Source organism: Balaenoptera musculus, chromosome 11 (genome assembly GCF_009873245.2).
Source record: "Balaenoptera musculus isolate JJ_BM4_2016_0621 chromosome 11, mBalMus1.pri.v3, whole genome shotgun sequence".
Lineage (NCBI taxonomy): Eukaryota > Metazoa > Chordata > Mammalia > Artiodactyla > Balaenopteridae > Balaenoptera > Balaenoptera musculus.
In genome coordinates, this window is record NC_045795.1 from 102,584,620 (window position 1) to 102,610,918 (window position 26,299).

Below are 26,299 nucleotides of genomic sequence, written 5' to 3' on the forward strand. Positions count from 1 at the left end.
CCAAGCAACCTCCATGTGCCCAAGTACCACAGGTCAGTACCTGGGACTCTGAGAGGCAAGTTCATCTTTATAAGGATGAAAACAGTAGCCAAAGATCTCAGAAGCCTCCACTCGCGCCCCTGAGAGCTTAAGGTGGCCGCTGGCCCTGCCTTCGCCTCCTCCACGCCCTGGGCCCCGGCGCTGCGGCCACTGACTGACCCGGTCAGCAGACGCCCCTCCTTCCCTCCAGAGCCTCAAGCACCCAAGTCCGCGTCTGCTTCCCACAGAGCCCTCTTCCGCTCCTCACCCTCTCCCAGCTGCCCTCCCAGGGCAGAGGGGGTGCGGGCCCAGGGGGCCCCGAGGGGTCTGCCCCAGGGAGCACAGGGAATGGAAGGGGATCTAGCGTTGTATTCATTCCCTGCCCCAGCTGGGAATTAAAACAGTCACTAGTATAAGCTTAGTTTTGTTAAATGTAAGTCTAGTTTGTTTTCATAATTTTGTGCTTTATTTTTTAAGATTTGCACTTTTAGTACTTGGAGCAACGCGGATTTGATCTGAGTAGTCTTTATATCCAGGACTGACGGTCTTCACGGGAGCCTCCACGACAGCCAGGGGAGGAGGGGATCACGCCTCACAGTGTCAGGGGACCCTTGCCCTCCAACTCCTGCTGCCGCCCCAGGGAGCCCTCAGGTTGGCCCACCCTGGTCACGAGACTCTTCCCTACGACCCCCGGCTCTGCAGGAGGAATGGGTGGAGGGGAGAGATCTCAAGCTGATGTTTCCTTCACCTGCGGAAGCACCGGTCATCCCTCTCGCTCCCGAGATGCCCCTCTCCTGCCTCAGGCTGCCCTGGCCCGGAAATGGCCAACGCCAGGCACAGTGCCAGCAGTGCTCCGGCCTCCCCCTCGCTCAGGGCAGACCCTGCAGGCACGGACCTCCCCCCAGGGAGGGTGGCGGTGAATTTCATGTGTCCACTTGTCTGGGCCACACGTCCCAGATATCTGGTTAAGCACTATTCTGGTTCCTGTGAAGGCATTTTCTGGATGAGATTAACATTTAGATGACTAGACTTGGAGTACAGCAGATGACACTCCATAATGATGGCGGACAAGGCCTGAACAGGAAAAGACTGTCCTCCCGGGAAGAAGAGGAAATTCTGCAGCCAACAGCCTTCAGATTTGAATAGCGACTCTGCCCTGGGTCTCCAGCCCGCTGGTCTCACAATCACACCAGCCAGTTGCTTAAAATCGCTCTCTTTGTACACACACACACGCACACGCACACACCCACACCCTGTCGGTTCTGGTTCTCTGGAGGTCGCTGACCAATACAGCCAGTGAGCCAGACAATTGCAGCACTCGTCTCCACACAGCCCTGCAGGGAGAAGCCCACTTCACAGGCCCCCGGACTCCACGCACCTGGGCTGTGAGCACCTCCAGCGGCCGGCAGCGTCCCCGGCCTCGGACACAGGCCGAGAGCAAGCCTCCACCCCCCCGCGCTGTAGCCTCGCTGAGGACCAGAGACCTTCCCTGGACACCAGAGTTCCTGGGAGGTTTCCGAGTTCTAACCAGCCCTTGTTCCCCACCCTGGATTCCCCGTGAAGGAGAAGGGCGGTTAGGGAGCTGTAAGTTTTTCTTTTCCAGTAAACAAAAACCTTAAGCAAAGCCCACCGAAGGGAAGTATCAAGGCCACTGGACACCTTTTAAATCAGAGCCAGACCAGAAGTTACCAGGAGTCGGGGGTGACGGGGAGACCCCAGCTGCCACCCTTCTCCCAGGTCTTCCAAAGATGACGTGGCAGCTGCCAGTGTCACTAGGAATGTGACACTCATCTGGGTGGTGTCCAGACTGTATGGCTCTGAGCAACACAAGGTTCTAATTGTGTTTAATTTGAAATCCTTGCGGTTAAGCAAAAGGGACCCAGAAACGAGTCCACACGTACTTGCCACCCTGACCTGGGGGGTTTGTAGAAAGGGGGAGGGCTTCCACCCAGCGCCCTCGCTCATGGGCCACATGCCCCTGAGCCCACACACCCTCTGGAGGCTCCATCTCTTTACAAAGAATGCCTGCTTGAGAGTCTCCCAACAAGCTGGTGCTGTGCCGAGAACCGGGGCGAGCGGCAGTTCCAGAACGGGGGCAGGACAGGCGAGAAGGAGGAGTAGGGCAGAGCCGGCCCCCGGGGAGCAGGCCCCGCAGCTGCACAGGCACAGGGACTGTCCCCCTCCCTTCCCGCTAGACGAGGGGCCAAAAGGAAGGGCAAGGCAAGACTGACCTTGAGGGTAGGGATCTCCACACTGTCACCGAGGCTGACGGAGCCTGAGAGGATGGTCCCTGTCATCACAGTGCCTTGGCCTTTGATGGAGAAGCAGTGGTCCACAGACATGAGGAACGGTCCCGAGGGGTCTCTCCTTGGGATGGAAATCTGGGACGTCAGGAGCTAGAAAAGAGATGCTGGTGCCACACCCTGTCGGGAGAGGAGCTGGATGGGGCAGGGCAGAGGAGGGCAGGGGGTGTGACCAGGGCTCGGGCAAGCTGGCCCAGGAGCTCAGAGCGGACCACCTCCGACTGCACTCCGAGCCTCTGCCAAGGCCCCACTCCCTCTCTCAGTGCAGAGGGAAAGGGCCCGTGGAGGACCCTCCTCTATCCTCTCCCACTGGGATTCCCGCAGCGGCGTCCCAACGGGCTGGGCTCCAGGCCCGCACACAGCCGCGGAGGCAGCCCACTGAGGGCACCCATGGGCACGTCGCTCCCCAGCCTCACATGCCCGCTCACACTGGGCATCGGCCACCGGCCAGCCCCGGCAGCTCGCCAGCCAGCATGGCCTCCCCCTCCCCCCGGTGATGCTGGCTCTTGCGCTGGCTGTGTCGCCAGGTAACGTGCAGCTGGGGTCGTCTGTTTGTCCACACCCCCCCAGGCCGTGAGCACCCCAAGCCGCTCCAGCAGCTGCATCGCGGTGCCTGAAGGGAACCTGAAGCACATTCCCAGGGCAGCAGCCTCTGTCTGGCAGGGCAGGGGTGAAGGTCCCTTCCCCAAGCCCCGGCGGGGACAGAGGGGCTGGCCCTCCGCGGTGGGTCTGCTCTTCCTGTTCTGCACGCTCTCCCGCGTGCTTCCGCCTCAGCCAGCCCACTGCCCTTGTGCTCCGCGGTGCTGTCGGAGCTGATTACCAAGAAACAAATGGAAATCAAGACCACGTTAGTCCTCTTGCTTCTTTCTGATTTCGTTAGGGAAGAGACTGTCAAAAAAGTATTTGGTAGTCAATGTCCCAAACTCTTAGTCTCGTGATAACTACTCTTGTGGGAAAGGACTAGAGTCGCAAAACAGGCTTGGCCTGAGATTTGCACAGAGGCTTCTCAAAGGAGTATATGAACAATTTCAATAGCCAGCATTTTTGTGGATTTTGCTTTAACAAAAACAACTGTCCCAGGTTCCTAGACCAGTGCTCTCTGGAGCTGATGAAAAAGTAACAAAAGCTTCACCCAGAAAATGTTTGTTTTGCTAAGTCAGCAAGGTCAGCACCGTGTAATCACAAAAACAGCAGCCGTGCACGTGGTCACACCCGACCCTGGCTCTGCGGACCTGGGGCAGGTGGACCCCAACACAATCAACCTGGATCTGAATCCCACCTCCACCTCACGCTCACTGTGAGACATCGGGCAAGTCACTTAACATCTCTGAGTCTCAGGCTCTTTCTTAGCAAAATGCAGATAAATACCTTAAGCCTCTCAAGTCTTGTTAACAATCATGTCATCGTGGATGTTAATAATCACGTAAGGAAAGAACTCAGGGTGGTGCCTGGTACGTGGTGACCAACCTCACCGTCAGAGTAAGCTCTGATATGGCACCATTCCGGCATGTTACACGTGTGAACACGAACTCCACACGCCAAGTGGTGGTACCATCTCCCTGACTTTATAAGTGAGGGAACCGAGGCCAGAGAGAGCAGGTTAAGCGCAGAAGGTCAGAGGCGTGGTGAGGCCAGTGCTGGAACGCGCCGTCCAGGGCCAGGGTCAAGACGCCTCACCCCCGCAGCCTCTGAGCTGCCCGGGGGCTCAGCAGAGGGACTCCACTCCCACCCTGCCCGCTGGGTGCCCCGGGCCCTCCCATCGGCTGGGCTCCCCCTCTGTCCGTGACCCCCAAGCCCGGCGGAAGGGACGAGGATGGAAGCCACGCTGGCCCCGCCTGGGAGGGACCCACTGGAGGGGCTGGCACAACCCTAGGGGCTGGAATGGGTGGCGCAGCCCCAGAGCCCCAGCCTGGCGGGAGCTGCCCCGTGGACGAGTTTGACGGGGAAAGGGAAGAGGAGGTCCCCGAGGACGTGGCTGCGACTGGAGGCCTGCGGTTCTGCTCTGACTTAACTCCGTGAGGAAGGCGAGGGAGGTGGCACCCAGGGGTCAGTGTGGAGGGTCCCCCTCGCTGGGCCCCCCCTGGAGTGAGCCGGAGCCCCCAGCGCGGATCAAGCTGGCAGTACCTCAATGAGCTCTGCGATGCCCTGTGGAGCTTCCGTTTCAGGGGCGTCCGGTCCCCCAGGCCTGGCCGCCACGGGTATGATGGGTGCACCTCGGAACCTGGAACAGAAAGACAAGTCCCCCCCACGGTCACCGACGAGCACGACGGGAGGCCTCTGCTCTCACCCCGTCGAAGGCGCCGAGGGGGGCGGTGGCGCTGTGCTCCCACCTGGCAGACCAGGTCATGGAGGCCCGAAGGGAATACCTTGCGTTGAACAAAAGAAGTTAGAAGGGGGCTCCCTGAGGAGGAGTGGTGAAGCCCGGGCCCCAGGCCCCTGAATAAAGACGCCCTTGGAGAGGACCACGGGGCACAGCCCGGCCTCCTTCAGAGACTCGGGAAGCACAGGTACTGAGAAGTCCCTGCCAGACCTGCCCGGAGGCCCCCTCCACAGCCTCCCAGCCGCCTGGAGAGCCTGCCTCTTTAAGAAAAGACTCTTACTATGAGTATACATTTACCTTTTCCACTGGAGAACAAAACACCAAAAAACAGAAAAGAGAAAATATACAACCCATAATCCCATCACTGTGGTGTGCTTTCTTCCAACCTTGGTTTCTCCGTGCATTGCCAATGAATTATTTTTTTCATATTTTGGTTACAATATTCATACAATTTCATATCCTTCTAGTTTATCTACCATTATATCGGAAAGAATTTTCTATTGAAAAATAACAACAGCAATGATAATAATAAGACTCACTTGACTAAGCCAAGAACATGACCTGGACGCTTTCAATGAAACCCCACAAAACCACCATGGAATTGGCACCACTTTACAGATGAGAAAGTGAGGCTTAGAGAGGTGAATTAATTTGCTCCAAGTCACTGCCATCAGTCTCAGAGCCAACCTCCACCCCATCCGACTCCAGAACCAGGGCTCACAACCACCATGTTACACTCCCGCCTCCCCGCCCCCCAGCCACCTCCGCTTTCATTTTTAACAGCTGCATAATAGTGCAACTCAGAATTCACATGCTTTCCCCCCAAAGTGACTCATTTAGAACATCCCAAATTTTTCACTAGTGTGATAAATATGTTGGTGGATATGACTTTTTTTTTTTTTTCTTGGCCTGGATTTGGGATAAATTCATGAGGTACAGGTCAAAGACTCAACAAACTGAAAAATCAGCAAAATGTGGAGTGAAGACATTCGAAAAGGCTCTTCTCCATAAGGCAATAAGAACATTGGGAAAATGATCAGAAACAACCTTTTCAGAACTCTGCAAATTAACCAAAGGCTTGCAGCAATCTATGGAATGTTTAGTCAAGGAAAACAGCTGAATCTCAGTAAGAATAAGGGAACTTTGTGGCATTTTTACTTGCCTTATTCCTACCCGTCCCTCCCCAACTCTGCAGTAGCCTTAATAACTGGAGTCTGTATTCAGAGTGGAAACAGCAGCTTGACAGCCACTGAAAGCGGCAGAATGTGTCTGAGCTCCATCAAAGCCCCCTTCCCAGAGAAATATCATTATTTTTCCTATCCGGCAGTTCCCTGGAAGAGCCCACCCTTAGACCGAAGCGGGGGCTCAGGCCTCGGAGTCAGTGAGCCAGGACCCGCCCCGAGCCAGGGCCCGTCCCACGTGCACGTCTCTGCCTGCCCTCCGAGCCCCAGGCCCAGGGCCGCAGAAGGGGAAAAGCGTGCTCTGAGAATTCCAGCGATTAACCATAAAGCTTTCGGAAATTCAATTATTGTTTATCCAAACCCTTTTGGGCAATGTATTGTAACAAAACATAAATGCGTTTCGGGCTGGGTGTCCGGCCCTTTCCCAGGCTCCAGAGAAGCTGGCCTTGTTGGTTTCCTGAGCACGCCACACAATGGGGCATCCTGGCTGCTGGCAGCCCCGGGGGACAAGAGGCCCCTCCTGCCTGGGTTTCAGACCTAGGCTGCTGTCTGGGCTCTAGGAGCACACAGGGCTCCCGCCAGGGGTGTCAGGAAGAGCGTTGAGCACAGCCCCACAGCCCAGGTGGGAGCTGACCCAGAGCACAGCCGAGGGCGCCTCCTGTTCCCAGCGCCCTTCGCCGCCCACCCCACCCCACCCCGCTCCCTGCGCAGCTGTGGTACCTCATGGCGTGAGCCGGGCCCAGACCTGCTGACTGTGCATGCAGGCTGACCTTCATCAACATACAAAAACAACTCACATCAAAAAAAAAAAAAAAAAAAAAGTGCACATGAATCTGTGTGTGTGTGTGTGTAACTCGTGTAAAAGATGTAAACAAAGAGAGTCTATGTTTTAGGTTTGGAATAGCAGAATTCAAAGTAGTGATACTAAAAAAAAACAGCGATGCTTATTATGCCTTATTTTTCTCACCAGTCAAGCCAGATACAAAAGCCTGGGGTAACTGTGAGCATCTGACTGATTGCACTCAGGAAAGCCCTAGTACAGGGCCACGCACACAACAGGTGCTCCACACGTTACAGCTGTTGTTACTAAGCCCCTACAATGTGCCAGTCTCCATATCAAATGCTCCCTCATAATAAACACTGTGAGGCTGGACTTATCAGCTCCTACTTTACAGAGGAAGAAACACCAACGCTGAGAGATAAAGTGAGTCAGCCGTACAGCAGGTACGGAATGCACTCCTTGTAGGAGCCCGCTGGCAGGAGCCAGGTCACGTGGATTTGGCATCCCACCCAATCCCGGGGAGAAGGCGGGCACTAAGCAGACGGCCGTGGCTAAAACATAAACAAGGGAAAAGAAAGGGTTTAAAAGCAGGAGGAAACACAGAGGGAGTCTGGGAGAAAGATGCACCAAGGATGCTGTCAGACAATAACGTTTAGTGGAAAGATAAACAAAAAAGCCTAGAACACAGAACAGTGTCAATGTTGTAATAACAACTACCTCAAACTATGTACAGGTGGGAAAGACTGACAGGGTTCCGAGGGAAAAAACACTTTAATTCGCTGCATTGGGAAGATTGTGGGTACATTTTTATCTTCTATTTTTATTTCTGTTAACACTGATAAATGCTTATGCGAGAGTAATTTTAAATGCTTTCAGAGATAAAGAAATCACAAAGAAAAACAAAGAGCTTGACTACATAAAAATCAGAAACTTCTGCATGTCAAAAAAAAAAGAAACTGAAACAGAAAGACAAACAACAAATGTAAAAGACTTATTTGTAGGAAATATGATAGACAAAGGGTTAATTAATAACAACATCCTTATTAATATTAAACACTCCTGAATATCAAAAAGAAAAGTATTAAAATCACAAGAGGCAAATAGACAAAACACATGGGCACAAATTAAACACACAAAAACACAACTATTTAATACACTTAAGGAAAAATGTTCAGCCTTACCAGTAATTAAAGAATCACATATTATAACAAGAGTAAAACAACAGTCTATCCTAAATGTTTCAAATATATATTTTTTAAAATATTTTTTTAAAGTCTTTATTGAATTTGTTACAATACTGCTTCTGTTTTATCTTTTGGTTTTTTGGCCACGAGGCATGTGGGATCTTAGCTCCCCAACCAGGGATTGAACCCGCACCCCCTGCATTGGAAGGCAAAGTGCTAACCACTGGACGGCAAGGGAAGTCCCCAAATATATTTTTAAATTAGATACTAGAGCTCACCGCTGGCACCTGTGTGAAATGGAAAAGAACACAGAGATGCACAAAAGGTTCTAAAGGGCTCCTTCCCTTTGACCTAGTGACCCCATACCTGGGGCTCTCTCAAGAGGAAAAACCGAAAATACAGACAAAGTTTAATGATGGTCAAAGATGTTCACCCAGGACTATTTATTTACAAGAAGGAAAACTTAAGCCATTTCAAAGGGTCAGGAACAGGGTGATGGTTACGTGAAGAACTGCTCTATATAATGTTAAGTAATAAAAGCAGAAATCAAAAATGTAAATACTTCATGATTACAATTATATGTTTAAAGAGGGAGAATTGAATTCAGCAAAGTTGCAGGGTACAAGGTCACTTGTGTTCCTATACACCAGCAAAAAAAAAACTGAAATGGAAGTTAAGAAAGCAATTCCACTTATAATAGCATCTAAAAGAATTAAATACTTAGGAATAAATCTAACCAAGGACATGTAAGGCTTGTACACCAAAAACTACAAAACCTATATAAAAGAAATTTTTTAAAATCTAAATAAATAGAAAGACATCTGTGTCAATGAATTGGAAGACTTACTCCTGTTACGATGTCCATTCTACCTAAAACCATCTACAGATTCAATGTAGTCCCTATTAAAATTCCAACCATCACTTTCTGCTGGAATGGAAAAGCAGATCCTCACATTCCAATGGGAGGGAATTGCAAGGAGCCCAAATGGCCAAAATAATCTTGAAAAAGAAGCAGAAAGTTGGAGGACTCAGCTTCCCAATGGAAACTTTCCTCAAAGGGACAGTAAGTGAAACAGTGCAGTACTGGCATAAGGACAGACAGAGACCAGTGGAACCCACATATATTTGGTCAATTGATTTTTGACAAGGACAAAAGGGAAAAGGACAGTCTTCAACAAATGGTGCTAGGAAAACTGGATATCCTCAAATGAATGGAGGTGGGCCTTTAACATATACCATACATAAAAAATAACTAAAAATGGATCAAAGACCTAAACTTAAGAACTAACACAATAAAATTCTTAGGAAAAAAATTGGGGAAAATCTTCATGACATTGAATTTGGCAACAATTTCATGAGTATGACACCAAAAGCACAGGCCAAAAAAAAAAAAAAAAAGAAAGAAAAGAAAAAAAAAAAAGAGATTGGATTTTATCAAAATTTAAAACTTTTGTGCATCAAGGAATACTATCAAGAAAGTGAAAAGACAACGTACAGAATGGAAGAAAGCATTTGCAAATCTGACAAGGGATTAATGTCCAGAATATATAAAGAACTCCTTCAGCTCAAGAACAAAAACAACGTGACTAAAAAATGGGCAAAGGACTTGATAGCCATTTCTCCAAAGAAGACATACGGTAGCCAATAAGCACATGAAGAGATGCTCAACATCAGTCACTAGGGAAACGCAAACCAAGACCACAATGAGATACCACTTCATACCTACTAGGATGGCTATGAGAAAAAAGGAAAACAACAAGTGTTGGCGAGGATGTAGAGAAACTGGAGCCCTGATGCACTGCTGATGGGGATATAAAATGGTGCACCCACCATGGAAAACGGTATGGAGGTTCCTCAAAAAGTTAAACATAGAATCACCATGTGATCCAGGAATCCCACTTCTAGGTACACACCCAAAGGAATTGAAGCAGGGACTGGAATAGATATTTGTACACCAATGTTCACAGAAGCATCATTCACAACAGCCAAAAGAAAACAACCCAAGTGTCCATCAAGAGGTGAATAGATAAGCAAACTACGGCCTATGCACACAATAGAATACTATCTGGCTATAAAAAGGAGTGAGAGTCTCACACATGCTACAACACGGATGGACCTAAAGCGTTATGCTAAGTGAAACAAACCAGACACAGAAGGCCAAACATTGCATGATTCCATTTATACGAGGTCCCCAGAACAGTCAAGTTCACAGAGACAGAAAGCAGAACAGAGGTTACCAGGGCCTGGGGGAGGTGGGGGGGGAGGAGTGACTGGTCAGTGGGGACAGAGTTTATGCTGGGGATCATGAAAAAGGATTAGGTTATTAGGTTAGGAAGGTATTTAATGCCACTTAATTGTACCTTTACAGATGGATAAAATAATAAACATTATGTTATGTATATTTTACTACGATTTTTTGAATGTGGAAGAAAGGGTGGGGGTGATACTATGCACGGTGAAAAGACAGGAATGGAGTAAACCAAAATGTCAGCAGCTGCTCTTCTGAGAAACCTTTGGGTGGTCTCCACTTTCTTTTAACTCCTTTTCTCTATTTTCCAAAGGTTCTTTCAATTACTCTTTGGATAGTAAAAAAAAAGTTTTGTTTTTTTAACACTTTTTAGGTGTTGATATGTACATAGCTCAGCAGTCTAAATTTCTCCTTTCTAGATAGAAAGTTTCTTCACGTTTGGACCAGCATTTACAAAGGATTTACCTAACAAGGGACCATAAGAAAAGGAAATCGTCACTTTTAAAATGATTTAAAGAAGTTCTCGGGGCTTCCCTGGTGGCGCAGTGGTTGAGAGTCTGCCTGCCAATGCAGGGGACACGGGTTCGAGCCCTGGTCTGGGAAGATCCCACATGCCGCGGAGCAACTAGGCCCGTGAGCCACAACTACTGAGCCTGCGCGTCTGGAGCCTGTGCTCCGCAACAAGAGAGGCCACGATGGTGAGAGGCCCGCGCACTGCGATGAAGAGTGGCCCCCGCTTGCCACAACTAGAGAAAGCCCTAGCACAGAAACGAAGACCCAACATAGCAATCAATCAATCAATCAATCAATCAATCAATCAATCTTTAAAAAAAAAAAAGAAGAAGTTCTCGGCTGCACGGAGGTAACAGCTAAGTTCTCCTACGAGGTGACTGCCTTGGCTGGCCTGGGCCCATCGGCCCACTAAGCTTTCCTTACCAGAGCTTTTCCAGCCCTGTGCGTGCTGAATGAGGAGAGCAGAGGTGTCAAAGGCCCTTCAGTGGCCAATATCCTCTGCATGTGTGAGAAAGGCTGTGATTTGACCTTCAACCAATAAATTAAAATAGGAATAGTAATTTAAACCCGTAAGTGAGAATTTTCTTTAAATTTAACTAATCGAAATAGTTGATATTAATTTACCCTTAATAGTATCCTAAGCCCTTCCCAGAAGGTCTCGTTTATAGCAAATGACACTGACACTGTGCTGGGCTTTTATGCAGGAGTCCAAAGGACCTGGTTTCCCCTTGCTGACAAGTAAATAAAACGGCAGGGAGATCAAATAACTCACTAAAAAGAAGATATAATTTTTTATCTTCCTTTTTACAGTCTCATATCCACTTCCGCTGGGAATAACAAAGTCTGAATTCTTATGCAACACTTATCTAAATGTGTCGATTTTATCGGATTGATGAATTTTGCTAACAAAAGCAGCACTAGGAAATCTTTTATGACATATTTGGCCCATTCTCAGGGCTGAAGTTTTAATTTAACCAACTTGAGAATTCTGAGGGAGAGCTGCAGGTGTTAGATCTGAAAAAAAAATCATAAATGCGAAGGCGTATCAATCTTTATGACGGGGAAACAAAACCATTTCCACTTGCGTGCCCTCCACAGGCAGGAGAAGGAGAGGTGGCCAAGGCAGGATATTGTCTCGGGCTGCATAGCAAAGAGGAAGCAGCACTGTCGCCCGGTGACCGCTATTTAGTATTGATCAAAAGGCGCTGGCCCGGGGGGAGGAGAGGAGCCGATAAAACAAGGAGGTTTGCCGACACCGTGTGCTCAACAGAGTGTCTCCTCGTTTTCCGGACCACGTGGGAATAAGTCATGCCCATGGCTGCCCGAGTGCCCAGGTGGCTTTCTGCCCCACGGTCCCCACACCCCCCCCCCCCCCCCGCCCTGCCCGGGAGCACCGTCACCCTCCTGCCCCCGCAGACCTCGACGGTAAGCGGCAAGAGCTTGACAGGGCCGGCGGGCCTCCTGTTCTGGACCTCCCGGGCCGCCCTGCCGTCCTCTCCCTGTCGGCTCCCTGCTGCCCCCTGGACTCCCCCCACCCCCCCTGCCCCTACTTCCCACAAGATGAAATCATAACCCCTTGGCATGAAATACTACAGGCCATGTGATCTGGCCTTTCTCCGTGTCCTCTCCATCAGTCCATCCACCCGTCCATCCATCCATCCGACTTCATAAGCCTCTGTGACAGACACATCCGCTCATCACCCAAACGCACCTCTCCCTTTCGATAACCGAGTTGCAGCTAAGCAGGTGGCGAGCAGGCAGGACTGAGTCCTCACCGACAGGATGGGGAGGGGTGGGGGGGCCTGTGGCTGACACCTGGACCCGTCTGGGCGGTGCCCGGCTCTGACTGCTCCCGCAGATTACACCCCAGGGTGGTGAGCCTGGGTTTCCGAACGCGGTGCAGAGCTGGACCGCCCTTCCTATGACCCTCTTGTGGCTTCCTTGTGCTCCTGGCTCTTCTGGCCTCTTGCAACAGCACTGCAGCCTCCACCCGGGGTGCGAGCAAGCGCCCGGCGGGACCCTGCCTGCCCCATCCGGGTCGGCGGAAGCAGGTGCGCCCCGAGGCCCTCTCATCAGCAAACCTACTTGGTGTTCTCTAGGGTCTTCTGCATCTTCTTGGTCATCTTATCAATCGCCGCCTGTCTCTTCCCTTCAGGTAGGAGGTCTATCTTGTTCAGCACCACGACCAGCTTCTGGCAGGCGATCTGCCCAATCACAAGGCACTCAGCCGACTGGGTCTGCATCCCCTTGGTCACGTCAATGACCAGCATCATCAGATCGATGATCTGGGCCCCTGGGAGAAGAGAGGACAAGGTTAGGGAGGAAACAGGGCAGCCGACTCTGCAGAAAGTTGCCCGACGCCCTAGGTCCAGCAAAATGAGCCAAGATAAAGTTGGGGGTGTCGGGGTGCGAACGACAACCACGACCTCCCAGCACCAGGCAGGGGAGTCGCTCGACCGTGAACGCTGGCCCCCTCCCAGTTCTGTGACCTGATTCCCCTCATCTCTACACGGGCAGCCCGGCAGGCTTGCTGGGGGCTCCAGGAGCCCATGCGTGTCATGGGGCTGGCAGGGCGACGACTCCCTACGCAGAAGCTCCTCTCACTGTGGCCAGTGTCACTGTGTCAGCCCGCGAGGTGAAAACCAGGTCTCAGCGTAGTCTCAGGCTGCTTCTTGCTGCTGGCAAGGATGGATGGCATCTTACGCTGATGAGAGCTGCTTGCTTCCTGTCTGACGTCCCCCAGCCACCTGGCCTCCCTGCTGGTCCTTGGACCCCTGCCACTCGTAAGGTCTCTGCCCCAGCCCTTCCCCCTGCCCGGCCCGCTTGGCCAGGGGTAAACTGCCGGCCCTCTCTGAGTCCTGGCTCAAGTATCTCCCCTCGACGAGGCCCATCCGGACAGCTCGATCAGCACTGCAGCCCGCCCGCCTCCCATACGTTCCGAGCCTTCTTTTCCTGCCCTGTTTCCCCAGGACACTTAGCACCCTCCGCCTGCCCGTGAAACTCACGCGCTGCGCACTGTTTGCTCTGACCTGGCCTCTCTGACTGCCCTGAAGGGTGAGACGGAGGCCAGAGGACTGCCACTGATGCCGCTTTCCCTTCTGGCTGGACTGTTGCTCTTTGCTGCCGACTTACAGAAGCCCAGGTGCTGAGGGTGCGTGCATGGGCACTGTTAGTACCATTTCTCCTTTCAGGTGGACTGCTGCTCTTTCTTGCCAATTTATTTATTCATTCATTTAATCTGTTTTTTCCATATTCTATTTATTTATTTGGCTGCGCCGGGTCTTTAGCTGCGGCATGCATGCGGGATCTAGTTCCCTGACCAGGGATCGAACTGGGGTCCCCTGCATTGGGAGTGCCGAGTCTAAGCCCGCTGGACCACAGGGGGAAGTCCCTGTTGCCAATTTAAAGAAACTTTTTAAACACTGCGGAGCCCAGAGGAGGTGCTGCGGGTGGGGCACGGGCACTGTTGATAACTGCTTCCCACTTGGACTGGCTCGTTGCTCTTTGTTGCCAATTTAAAGAAACTTTTTAAACATTGAGGAGCATATCCTTTGTGGGGAAGGCGCATTTTAGGCTTCTCTCCTCAGTTATCTTTGGCTTTTATGACTTATTCCATGCAGAAATGTTTGATTTTTATGTTGAAATGGTCAGTCTTTCCGTTTTTCTCTCTTGTTTCTGGGTTTGGTATCTTACCTAGGTACTTTTTTTACTTTTCAGATTATATATATTTTTTCATGTGTTTTCTTCCAGTGCTTGTACAGTTTTAAATGTCTATGTTTCAAACTTTAATCCATTTGGAATTTATTTTGATGTAAAGTGCACGATGGAGATCTAACTTGAGTTTCATCTGGACGGCTACCCATTGTCCCTGAGTCACAGTTACGTGCTTTCCCCCATTTACAGACCAGGACGGTGAGGCTCGGAAAGGGAGGGTGGGCACCCAGGGCTCTGCACCAAGCACCCTGCGCTCTCGGCCAGCACCCTCCCCACTCAGCTCTGCGGGTGTTTCGTTGCAAGTCTCCAGCCATGTATTGGGTTTTGGCGTCTCTTCCTTTTGGCAGGGCTCCAGCACCTGTCTTTGCTGCTGTCTCGTCCTCGCTGTTTGTTTTTCCTTGTGTCTTACATGGCTCTCTTTGTTGTTTCTCCTGTTCCTCCTCCGCTGACACTGCCCCGCTGTCCTCCGGGGCTCGTCGGGTGGTGATGAGGGACTGTGCCCAGGCTCGGGGCTGTCCTGGGGACACTGCCCGTTCGCCTTTGCACCTTGTCCACTCCCCTTCCTCTTCCCGTCCTCGGGCCCTTTCCCACCTGCTCTTCGGGACACCGTAGGGTCCCCAGAGACTCAGGAATGCAGGACTCTGGCCAAGACGCAGCTGGCAATAGAAAAAGCAGACATTTGAATTCAGACGGCTCCGAGTTCTAGCCCTGCCTCCGCTGTTCACTGTCGTGTGACCTGACCTCAGAGTTCTCTCTATTAGAACGGGAGGGTCTCCTCCTCGTGGGGTTGTGGTGAGGGTCAGAGCTGACGCACATCAGGCAGAAGTCACAAGCTGACGTGCTGTCAGGAACCAGGCGGGTAGTACAAATGCCAGCGTAGGGGGCAACGGGGAGCTGCAGGGCCCCGGGTAAAAGTGCTCCTTGGCCATGTCAGGTGCAGGCCCGGTGTTGCCACATCCACCGACCTGTAAAGATTTTTTACGTGACCCCTCTGGGATGGTGAGTGTGGGCAGTTCGTGCAGGCTGAGCGGCGTCCTTTCCAGGGCCCCTGTCTGCCGCCAGCCGCGTGCAGTCCCGAGCCCGGCTCGGCTCCCGGCCCGTGTGCCTGGCACTGGGGTTAGGCAGCCACTGTGGGGTTTCCCGCCAGTCGGGCGGCACGCTGGTTCTGCTGGATGCTGGGTCAGCTCGTCACCTACAGGATCCGGGGCACCTGAAGCTTGCTCTCCTTCTGGCCCGTTTGGTGTAGCTCCCCATTCTCCCAGAGAAGAGGAAGCCAGGCTTCGCAGCTCATGCATCGTGGCACCTGGGTGACCACGGGAGATGTCCAGTCCTGCCCAGGCGGTCCCGCTCAGGCGGCTCACTGCTGGTCTGGGGGAGTCCAGCAGGGTGCTTGTGGGGGAGCCCCCTTTGCAGGATCGCCTGCGCCCTGGGGGACACAGTGCTCCAGGCCACTGGCTGGCACTTACCAAGGTCCCTGTGGGGGCCCATGGGTCTGCTGGATTTGGGGGCTGGCAGTATTTGTTCCATGTGGTGGTCACTCCTCTCCCTCCTCCGCCAGGAAGAACCATCCCAGCAGCGCACTTCCTGGAGGCCCCTGTGCCCGAGGCGCTTCCCACAGCCCTGCATGTGTCCCCTCCGGCGACTCCGCCCAAGAGTCCCCTCGCACAGACTGAGGAGGCTGCCACAAGCGGGGAGTCGGTGTACTGGGAAATGGTCGTGGTGATAGCAGGATATCAACTTCCACTGCGGTTTACATTGTCGATAACGGTGCATTCGCACCGCTTAGTGAATACTTAATGTCACCAGTTAAATTTCTTTTTTCTTTATTTTAAATTTGATATTATTTCCCCTTTTTTCGGATGCCCATAGCTTCTGATTAAAAATCAAATTTGGATTAAATATCTGATTTGCTAAGATGTTTAAAGTTTTATATTCAGTTTCTCCAGCAGAAAACTTCCTTTTTCCTGAACACATTTTTCCCCCTTTAGTCCCAGAAGGAAAGTTGCATCTTACAGATAACTTGTTAAATGCTGACCTTTGTAAGTTTTCCTTTATTTTTATTTCTGAAATGATTAAGATATATAATCTACAGAATTGGAAATTGTAATTTTTAAAAGTACTGAGAAACTTTAACCCTGTTATAATTATTCTGCAAACCTTTAAAGGATTCTGTAGTCAGTACAACTAGATGAAAAGCCCTGATAGACTGAGAAATATAGAGGGTCATTTGTGAGCTGCAAGTTTTTGACTTGTGTTTCCCACCCACTCGCTCACTCTGCCCCTCTAGTCTCAGAATGATTTCCTACCCTGGGTTCGTGGGAATCGGGAAGGACACTGTTTGATTCATTCTGGGGAAATACTAGGGATTCTGAAAGAGACAAGACGGGCCAGTTATGTCACTTCCTGTCGTCTGATCAAAGTCTGACGAAGAAACAGAGTGACCAAGGGTTACTGCCAGGCGCGGGTGGTGCCTGGTGCCGACCCGGGTTTCCAGTGGGGTCAGTCAAGTCGCCGTGACCTCTGGACCCCTTAGAAGTCCCCGATGTTGGCTGCGCGGCAGCGGGGCTCCTGCTGCAGAGGTAGCGTGTGGGCGCTGGACTGAGGCTGCAGATGAAGCCCCACAGCCCCTGAGTGTTTGGGTCCCATCTGCATGCATCTTTCTGGGTCTGTTAGCTCAGTTTTACCTCCCGTTCCCAGGATCCCAGCAGGCATCAGAAGTGAGTGGGCAGATGGGGAGAGAACACAAGCCTTCCCCTCCAGCCTGCGGGCCAAGACGAGGCGCTCAGGTAGTTCTCTACACCAGCAGGGCCGGAATCTCAGCGTCAGGACTGGACTCCTGGTCCACCGAGTGGAGGAGGTGGGGAAGCTACGGTGCGCTCACTCAGTCCAACAGAGATCAACGACGCCGCGCCCGAGCTGCGTCTTGTGCTGGAGGCTGCGAACACAGACCGAAATCCCGGGCCTTGGTCTGTGAGCCGCAGTGTGTGTGGGGGGTCTGAGCGGAGGAGCAGGAGTCAGCGCACGGCAGGGAGGGGTGCGAGGCGCCACGGCCGGCCCCGATTCTGGCGTCCGGCGGGGCGGGGTGAGGACTGTGCGGGTGGAGGCTGGGCAGCGGCTGGGGCCCTGTTCGGAGGGACGGGCCATGTGGCCGACGTGATCTTGAATGGAAGCATGAAGGACTTCGGCTGGATCTTTAAGAGAACTTCCTGAGAGGCAGGGCTGGTAAAGATGGGGCTGGATGGCTGGAGCTCTCCGCCGCCGGGGGGTCTGGAGAGCGGGCGTGTCCTACTTCAGGGAGGGAGTCCGAGTCACCCCACCCGTGGACCACGCCTGTGACCCCTGCCACGCCCATGGACACTACTACTATCACTACTGAGTTATGTGTGTTTAAATCAAGTCCTTTTTTTTGAACTCAAATGCATTTATATTAAAAAGAACTTTACATGACAGTAAATGCATTAAACTTGCTGTAAGTAGAAGTTAACAGAGAAGATAAATAAAACAACAAAGCAAAACAATGGAATGCACTGGTGTTAGATGTTAACTAGAGTTGAAACTGTGAGCCCCAGGCCTGCTCTGATATTAAGGGATCAGCAAGAGCTGGTAAAAAGACATACTAGCCCTAAGTCGAGTCTCTCTCTTCGACAAAATAGGGGGACTGGATGAGAATTGGGAAAGGCATGACCTTCGACCCCGCCAGGGAGGAGTGTTGCTGGGCGCCAGGCATGGCCTCACACCATCTCTCCTGGCCGCCCTGGAAGCCCCGGACAGAAGACACACACCGCTCCCAGCGGCCTCCTCGGAGGGGCGCACAGGAAGAGGAGAGGTGTCCACGCTTCCTCAGGGCAGAGGGGCCGAAGTGGGTCAGCCGCCACTCCTTCCCGGACGGAGGAGATGGAGGTGTGCGCGTGGGCTCCCGGGCCACGGGCTCTCACGAGCCAGGGAGTCCTGCCCCTGCTTCCTTAAGCTACTGTGTCGTAGTCTATCTCGGGTAATCTTTTTAGCTGACTTTGCACGACAGTACAACTCCTGTTCAAGAGCAGCGAAAAGGAGCAGAAAATGGAATTTGAAATATAGAAATAAAATAATTGTGGCCCATGAGCTATAATTTGATTTCATGCTTTACAGGGAAATGAAAGAAGGCTTCCTTAAAACGTACGGTTTCTGCTCTCTCCCCCCCCTCCCCCCTCCCCCCTTTAACCATTTTAGGATTTCCTCTAGCTCCGAAGAGAAAATAGGATTGTGGAAAACGTTCAGCTCTCAAGTGTCACTGCCACTCAGGGGCCAGCTCGGTTTAATGTGAACTTCCCATTCTGGGTAAGAGGAAATTCTTCAATTAATAAACCGGGTGTGCGGAGGCCAGTCTTTAAGGTTTAATCAATTTCATCTGTACTTAGGATAAAAAGACTGACTATTCTACTTTTTTTTTTTTTTTTCGTTTTCCTTCTTTAAAAAAATAATAAAATGAATGTTTTATTTTAAATTCTTTGAGGTTCGTATCTCCTGTTTCAGGAAATATTGTCTATTTCATGCAGTGACTATGAAAACTGCCCCCTCCTTTTTTACTTTTGCTAAGAATCTTTTTTCAAAAATAACTAAATTATCCTCTGTCCTCATATACTATAACAGCTTGGGAGATGATACGAATTATACAGGATTTTGGCAGACACCTTGTAGGAGGGGGCTGGGGAGAGAGACGAATCACCAAATATGGATGCAAGAGCTCCTTCTGAACAAACACTGAGAGGTGGATGAGGGAGCGTGCGCCCGCAGCCCCTTCACCACCAGGGACGTCTGTGGCCCAGACAACCTCACCCAGGAGGCCTGCCCTGTGGTCATCTGCAGGCACGAGGACCTCAGAACGGAACCAGGGCGTCTCCCCAGCAGGACCGAGTAAACATTCGGACTTGCTGACCAGCCAGGACCGACAGGACTGCCCGGGACAGAGAACTCCTGAATCTCTGTCACGTGGTCCCTGGACACGCGGGGCCCGGTCGGATTCGGGGACAGAGGCCGTGGTCAGGCCCCACGGTGGCGAGTCTGCGCCTCGGCTCCGTGTAGCAGCTAAGCGCTCTGGGCCGTCTCTTCATCTACAGAACGGAGATAAAGCCACTACGAACCTTTCCCAAGGCTGTGTGGTGGGCCTCACACAGCACTTGGGACCCACAGGGCAGGAGGTCCCGTCCGACCCAGGTCCTCCCCATGCTTTCACAAGGGGCCTGGGTGAAAATGCTACTTTTAAGTCAGTGTTTTTCACTAAAACTCTGCAAACCCAGGGCCCTGTCAGTGTGAGTTCCATTGTGAGAATGAGCACGAAAGCCTCGCCGCTCTGAACAGCGGCTGCAACGATCAAAGGTCTCAACGTGGCTGGTCAAGGTGCAGCCAACAGCCCATCTCTGCAAGAGAAACCTGGGGCTCAGAACAGCGACTAACAGTACTCAGTACACAGTAAGCACTCACTAAGTAAGAGGGGAGTGGGGGAGAGGGGGAGGGAGAGGGGGAGGGGGCGGGGAGTGGGGGAGAGGGGGAGGGGGCGGGGAGTGGGGGAGAGGGGGAGGGGGCGGGGAAGGGGAGGCATCCAGGAGGCACAACTGCCGCAGCTGCTGGACCAAGGTAGTGGAGCCAGGAGCAGAGCCGGGCTCTGCCTGACCTGAGGCCCCTTGTCCTTCCACCAGGCCTCCTCCTTGAAGTGGCACCAAAGAGGATTTCTCTTGAAGACAGCAGCCTGTGATCCCAAGGAAGAACCGTGCCCTGGGTTTAGGGCCCACATGCCTTCGCTCCCCGTGCAGAGGTGTGAGGGGAAACGCCTGCAGACACAGGTCACGTGAGAACAAGGACGGCATGTGGGGGGGACACGCTGGCTCCCACCTCAGCCCCCCCTCCCTGCCTGTCCGGGGAGACCAGGTCGCTGAGCCTCACCCTCACCCGTCTGCAAACAGGATCCCCTGTCACCTACAGGGCAGCGTGGGGCTCCCAGATCCCACGTGCAAACCTCATAGCCCAGGACCTGGCCCAGCAGGTGCTCACACGGGCGTGACTGAACCTGAGTTCTCGTCCTCACCCATTCCGGCACCGGACAAAGGCCTGTCCTGAGGCGGGGGTGGTGGGCAGACGTGAACACCTGCAGGGCCTGGTGGGTCCTCAACTGAGCGGCACGCCTGGCGCGAGACGAGGCCAAGTCCAGAGGCCGCAGCCATTCCTGGGCCCTGGCTGGAGGGGACAGTCCCCCCTCAGCTCCAGCCCACAGAGCCAGAAAGGAATGTGGGCCTGGAGTTGTCAGATCTTCTGGTTTTTCAAGAGAAGCCAAAAATCTGGACCATTGTATGAAATTTGCCAATTTTTAAATGTTGACAACCAATTCAAAACAAAATGTTTAAACTGTATGGCCCAAACAAAACATGTCCATTGGCCAAAACCAGCCTGCAGCTCCCAGTGTGAGGTCTCTGGAGGGAGTTTTCTCGAGAAAGAGAGGTTGGAGGAACCAGGACAAACATCCACCTCTTTGGCCGCGTGAATCAGGAAAGCACAAGGGACCCATCTGCTGAGCTCCGGCCCCTCCTGCCCCCATGACCCACACTGGGCCTCAGTGGGGACAGAAAGATACATCCTGGAGGGAAAGGGCGGCAGGCCCTCCGCTGTCACCAGATCCCAGTGGGCTGGAGCAGGGGACACGAAGCCACAGGCCTGCGGCCAAACAAACCTCAGCTCGGACCCGGCCCCTGGAGGCCACAAGGGGCGAGCCTCCCCTCCCCGACTCTTCCCGACTCTCCGTGGTCGGGATGAGGTGGCCCTCCCTTGGGGTGCCGTGGTCCCCACGCTGCCCAGGACAGCCCTGTTCTGTGACTCGCCCATGCCCCTGCAGCCTCCGCCCCGGGACAGAGCCCCTGACGGGCAGCAGCACAGAGCCGGTGGTCAGCGAGTGCCCCTGCAGGGAATGAACAGAACTGGGATGCAGTTAAAGCACTGAGCAGGGCCCTCCACCAGCCATGAACGGATTCTTCTCTGTTCTGTAGTGGTGACGTCCTCCTACACTCCAAAGAGGCACGTGTGCTTGTCCAGAAGCAGAGACAGAAGGAAGAAGGGAGCAAGGACAGGACCGCACGCTGTGAACACCAGGGGGCTGGGACCTGCAGAGAGAGGGCCCAGGGGCCTCCAAGGGCTGCATTCCCCCAGGAGAAGAGCCCCAGTGAACCCCAGCGAGGGGGAGGAGGGGCCCTCACGAGTCCACCTGAGAGATGAAGAAGCTGAGACTCAGGGTGGGGAAGAAACTCAGCCAAGGTCACAGATCCTGACCCCTCTGAAACCCCCTCCCAGCCACCACCACCGTGGAGGTGGGTCCACCACTCACAAGGCACCGCGACAGGAAAAGCACCCTCGGCTTGTTCTGAGGGACGATGGTTGCTGTGGCCTCGGACACAGACAGGCCCTCCTAGAGACGGGGCCCCAGGCCACGGCGAGCCCCCCCTCTGAGGCAGAGAAACCATGGCAGGCGTCCCTGCCTGGCCCAGGCCAAAGGCGCTGGAAGGGTGAGGCCCACCGGGCTCCTCCGACTGAGACGGTCTGAGTGCTCAGGGTCGCAGAGCCTGAGAGCGTGGCCTCAGGAAACTGTTTACTGGAGAAACAGGAGAAAGAAAAAGAAGAAAAGAGGGGGGAAATCTACCATAAAAAGTAAGTAAAATCAGCAGAATTCCTTCATGAAAAGGGTGGAATTAGCATATGGCCTCAGCTGCCAAGTGAGGCCATTGAAGCAAGCAATGAAAATGAGTTCAAGACACAATTAGACGTTTTTCTGGACGGAGAGAGAGGGGATTGAGCAGGCGGCCGCGTTTCAGAGGGAGCAGCAGGGCACGTTCAGGGCAGGGCCACCGTGCGAGAGCCCTGAGCACTGGCTGGGGGGCGGGGGGCACCACCTGGGGCCTCTCCCCCCGCGTTACACTGCCACGCCGCCTCTTGCAGAACCTGCAGCCACCCGCGGCCCTAAATAAAAGTCTGGCTCCATCCCCCTCGTGCCTCTGCTGCTGCCCGAGGGGCCGAGCGCCGCCTTCAGGGACTAGCGTGGCCGAGTCCCTGCCCTCAAGGAGCTCACAGTCTGGTGGGGGAGACGCACACAAACCCGCAAGGTCAACACAGTGAAGTACATCAAAGTAAGACGTGAAGTTTCTGCTGAGCAAGCACAGAAGAGGGGAATTTAGCAACTGGAGGGAGGGAGGAGGCCGGAAAGCAGAGGGAAGGGCCTTTCAGGGCTGAGGACACAGCAGGAGGCCACGGAGGCCCAGCCGCCAGCGCCTCAGAGGATGCCCATCACTCGGTTCCCCTGGACCCTCGGGGACAGGGCCAGATTCCCTCGGAATGACCAGAGGTGCCAACCGCTGGCTCGGGGACCAGATATGACTCAATGGCAACAACTCGGGACAGCTGTTCCCAATCTTCCCAAGAGTGTGGCACATGCGGCCTCCCAAGGCACGGGAGACGCTGGGTCCTCATGGGCGACACAGTCTGTTAGGCCCTCTCTAGCCCAATGGGTTCCAGCGTCCTCCTTCGGGTGGCTCGCTGACGGATGGTCCAGCTTCGTCAGGCTCCCTGGGCCCCGTCTCCTTCAAGGTGGAGTGAATGTTTACCCTGAAAGGACCTCGAACCTCTCCTCTGTGCTCACGGCAGGCTTGTTGGCGCAGGGCACCTCCACAGCCCCTGGGCCCCCGGCCCGACCCTGAGTGGGGTCCCACCTCCTGCACACCCGCGAGTCAGAACCAGCTCTGCCAGCCTCTTGCGTCCACACAGCGGGCCTCTCAGATTGAAGCTGGGAGTGATGGGGATACTGAGAGGAAAATGAGGCCTGGCCCCTGCACCCAGAACCCTACATACAGACCAGGGGAAAGAGTGACACGTGCTTGGCACTTGTCCTTCCAAAGCCCCATCAGGCTGTCTGCCGGCCGCCGACCACCTTCCACGGCGGCAGGGGGAGAAGACGGGGCGCGGGGTCTTCAGCAGGGCAGGGCAGGCACTGACTCCATGCCCCGTTCTCCTCCCAGGCAGAGAGCAATGGCCTTAAGCTCCCACTTATAACAAGCACTGTGTGCCCAGCACCGCATGCAGACGCTCACAACTCCGCTCACGCCACCCCCACGACAGCCCAGCAAGGGGAGCGCCGTGATTCCACCTTCCAAAGGCAGCAGCTCAGTCAGGGAGGTCCGTTCACAGGCCCAAACACACAGCGAGCAAGCGGCAGGGCCCAGCTCCTCCACCGCCTACCAGAGCTCTCTCATAGCCACGTGATCTCATTTTCCAGGGCCTTGCCCCCGCTCTTGCCCTGGCTCCTGCCCCCGCCCCAGGAGGAGGTCCTTGAGAAGAGACGCCAAACCAGAGAAGAAGCCACACCTACAGAACTCAGGAAAGCACTACACTTACGATTACGGCTCTATTATAAAGGAAACAAATCAGGACCAGCCAAAGGAAGAGACACACAGGGCACGACCTGGGCGGGCACAAACACAGGCGTCTACCGTGGAATCAGGGCTCGTCACCCTCCTGGCACATCAATCTCTTCACCAACCAGGAAGCCCCACTGAGCCCCTGGGTCCAGAGTTTTTATCGTGGTTTCATTACTTAGGCACGAATGATTGAATCACTGGTCGCGAGACTGAACTCGACTGATCCGCTCTGCCCTCCTCAGAGGTCAAGAGGTCAGGCTGGTGTCTCTGGCCCAAAGCCCCAGCCCACTAGTTACATGGCTGGTCTCTAGTCTTCCTCTAGCATAAACTCAGGTGTGGTCCAGGGGACCACCAGGAACAGCAGAGACACTCCGGTCACTGGGGAAATTCCAAGGTTTCAGAAGCTCTGTCGCAGGATCCCAGGACACAAGCCAGATTCCTTATTATATTAACACAGCGGTAAGGCTAAAACACGCTCACACACAACTGCCCTCCACCCGTGCCCCACTCGCGGCTGCTGAATGCGTCGCGCTGTGACAGCTGCTCTGAGGGACAGTCTGAAAGGCAGCAGAAGCCCCCGGAGCGCTGCTAGAGCGGAAGACACCGTCCACGGCACGTCGGTTCCTCGAGGAGGGAGGGATGGGCGCTGCGGTGGGACAAGCCGGGGGCGCCGCGGGGCCAGTAAACACGCTGTCAAAGAGCGCTTAATGACACAGGGCAGGCTCATGGCTCAGCACCTAAAATGTTACATTCAGTGGGATCCCTCTTAGGAAAGGGGTTATGTCACAATACTAACAGGAGTTATCCTGAGTAACTAGATTCTTATTTCTCCCTCATACTTTCCCCTATTTACCACATTCTCAACAGGCATAAATTATTATACATTCAGGGGAAAAGGGCTTTTAAAAAATAACACGTGAAGAATAACATTACATACACTAACTCCCATGAAGCAGTAATAAGCTACTTAATCTGAAAGTACATGGCAGTGACTGTATTTTCAGTATTTAGAATTTCTTTTTGGTTCTTTTTCATAATGTCCTAAGCTCACAACGTGTTCCACTTCTTCATTTACATTTCAAACATTCTTATTTTAAAGCCCCTTCCAGATTTGTTTCATGGTTTCTGGTTCCTAGGACGGGGATTTCCGCACTTGTGCCTATGGGATGTCTTCTGCACGGTGGTAACTTTCCTCGTACGCCTCGTGACTGGTCCTCAGCTGGGGCTGTTTTCTGTGGGAGGTCCCAGTGCGTGACTGGAGCGTGCCCGGGGGGTGGCCGGACTGTGGGGCCAGGGCCACGTGCGTCACCAGCGCTTCCGTAACACGGATGACGCGGACGTGAGTGCACTTGGTCTCAGGGGTCCTGTCTTCTCCTGGGGCAGCCATTTAACCTCGCCCTTTTGGAGGAGACCTTTCCTAGTCCCTTGTCTCCGTTTATGAGGGATCCTCTACATCTCCAGTGTGGACGCCCCTGCGAACCAGCTGGCGTCCAGGCCTGTTCGCCGCTGTGCCTCTGACACCTTTCCACGTCCAGCCCTTGAAGATGCTCCTTCCTGGCTTCTGCACCTCCATCTCCTCGTGCTTCCCCACTTCACCCAGCCTGTCAACGTCTGTGGGACCCAAGGCTCCCAGGGGCCACGCAGCGCACTGTGTCACCCACACGTCTGAAGCGACGGGGCAACTATAAAGGGTCAAGGGGGCACGCAGCGAGGAACACTCGACCTCACGGCCCTCTCACCAGCTGACAGCAATGATGGAAGCTGAATGTACTGGAGGTAACTAGACATCATTTTAGTCAACAGAGAACTATAACCAGAGCTGTGTTGTAGACTCTGAGTCACCAAGACCTGGATGTGAACCCTGGTTCTGCCAGCTCTGCAATCTGGGGCCTCTCACCCCCAGCCCCCCACTCACAGGGACATGGTGAGAACTGGCCTGAAGCCCAGTCTGCTGGGGCCCGTCCCTGGGGAGCTGATCTTTGCTGCACCTGGTGTCACAGCTCACACTGAAGAACAGGCTGGGAGAGCTCTGTACCAGCTACAGGCAGAGCCTCAGGACAGCGATTGTGAAGCAGGGACCAGGGGGGGCTGGGAATGGCCGGGGAGCTTCTAGCACCTGGAAGGATCCTCAGGCTGCGGCTAGCAACAGCCCCAGCTGCACATCCACACGGGGACTCTGGGGAACCTGGCCACTGGCGTCCCTGCCTGAGGGCTGACCGTGTGCACCCCTTCCCGAACGGCCGCAGCCCCTTGCAACCGCTCCAGGAACCACACAGAGAGCTCCGCGAGTGGGAGCAATGACCACTGCGCCTGGACCACCTCTAGAGAGGGGACGTGTCTGATCATCCACCTCCGAAGCTGCTCCCTGAAAGGAGCTCGGGCACCTTCGGGTGACAGCCCAGGCCACGGAGCCAGAGTCTGGCTGTGAATCTCAGCCCTGCCGCTTCCAGACCTACTGCCGCAGTGACGTCACCCTTTGTCCTCGGTTTCCTCATCCGCAAGATGGGGTGACAACAGTGCCGGCCCCTGGGGCGGTGGGAAACAAGTCACTACGATACCGCACCTGGCACACAGTAGGTGCCGTGGAAGGCTCAGCTACTGTCCGTGCC

General features: G+C 53.6%; 1 protein-coding gene across 2 annotated transcripts in view; it reads right to left on the bottom strand.

The window, feature by feature from the left end:
• Positions 1 to 26,299, bottom strand: part of EEFSEC (eukaryotic elongation factor, selenocysteine-tRNA specific) — a 162,082-nt gene that overhangs the window by 85,436 nt on the left and 50,347 nt on the right. For both annotated transcript variants that reach the window (XM_036867681.1, XM_036867680.1), the window contains exons 2-4: positions 12,634 to 12,841; positions 4,446 to 4,542; positions 2,250 to 2,414 (exon numbers count right to left, since the gene is read on the bottom strand). In XM_036867681.1, the coding sequence (XP_036723576.1) occupies positions 2,250 to 2,414; positions 4,446 to 4,542; positions 12,634 to 12,841 (470 nt within the window). The remainder of the gene's footprint in view (positions 1 to 2,249; positions 2,415 to 4,445; positions 4,543 to 12,633; positions 12,842 to 26,299) is intronic.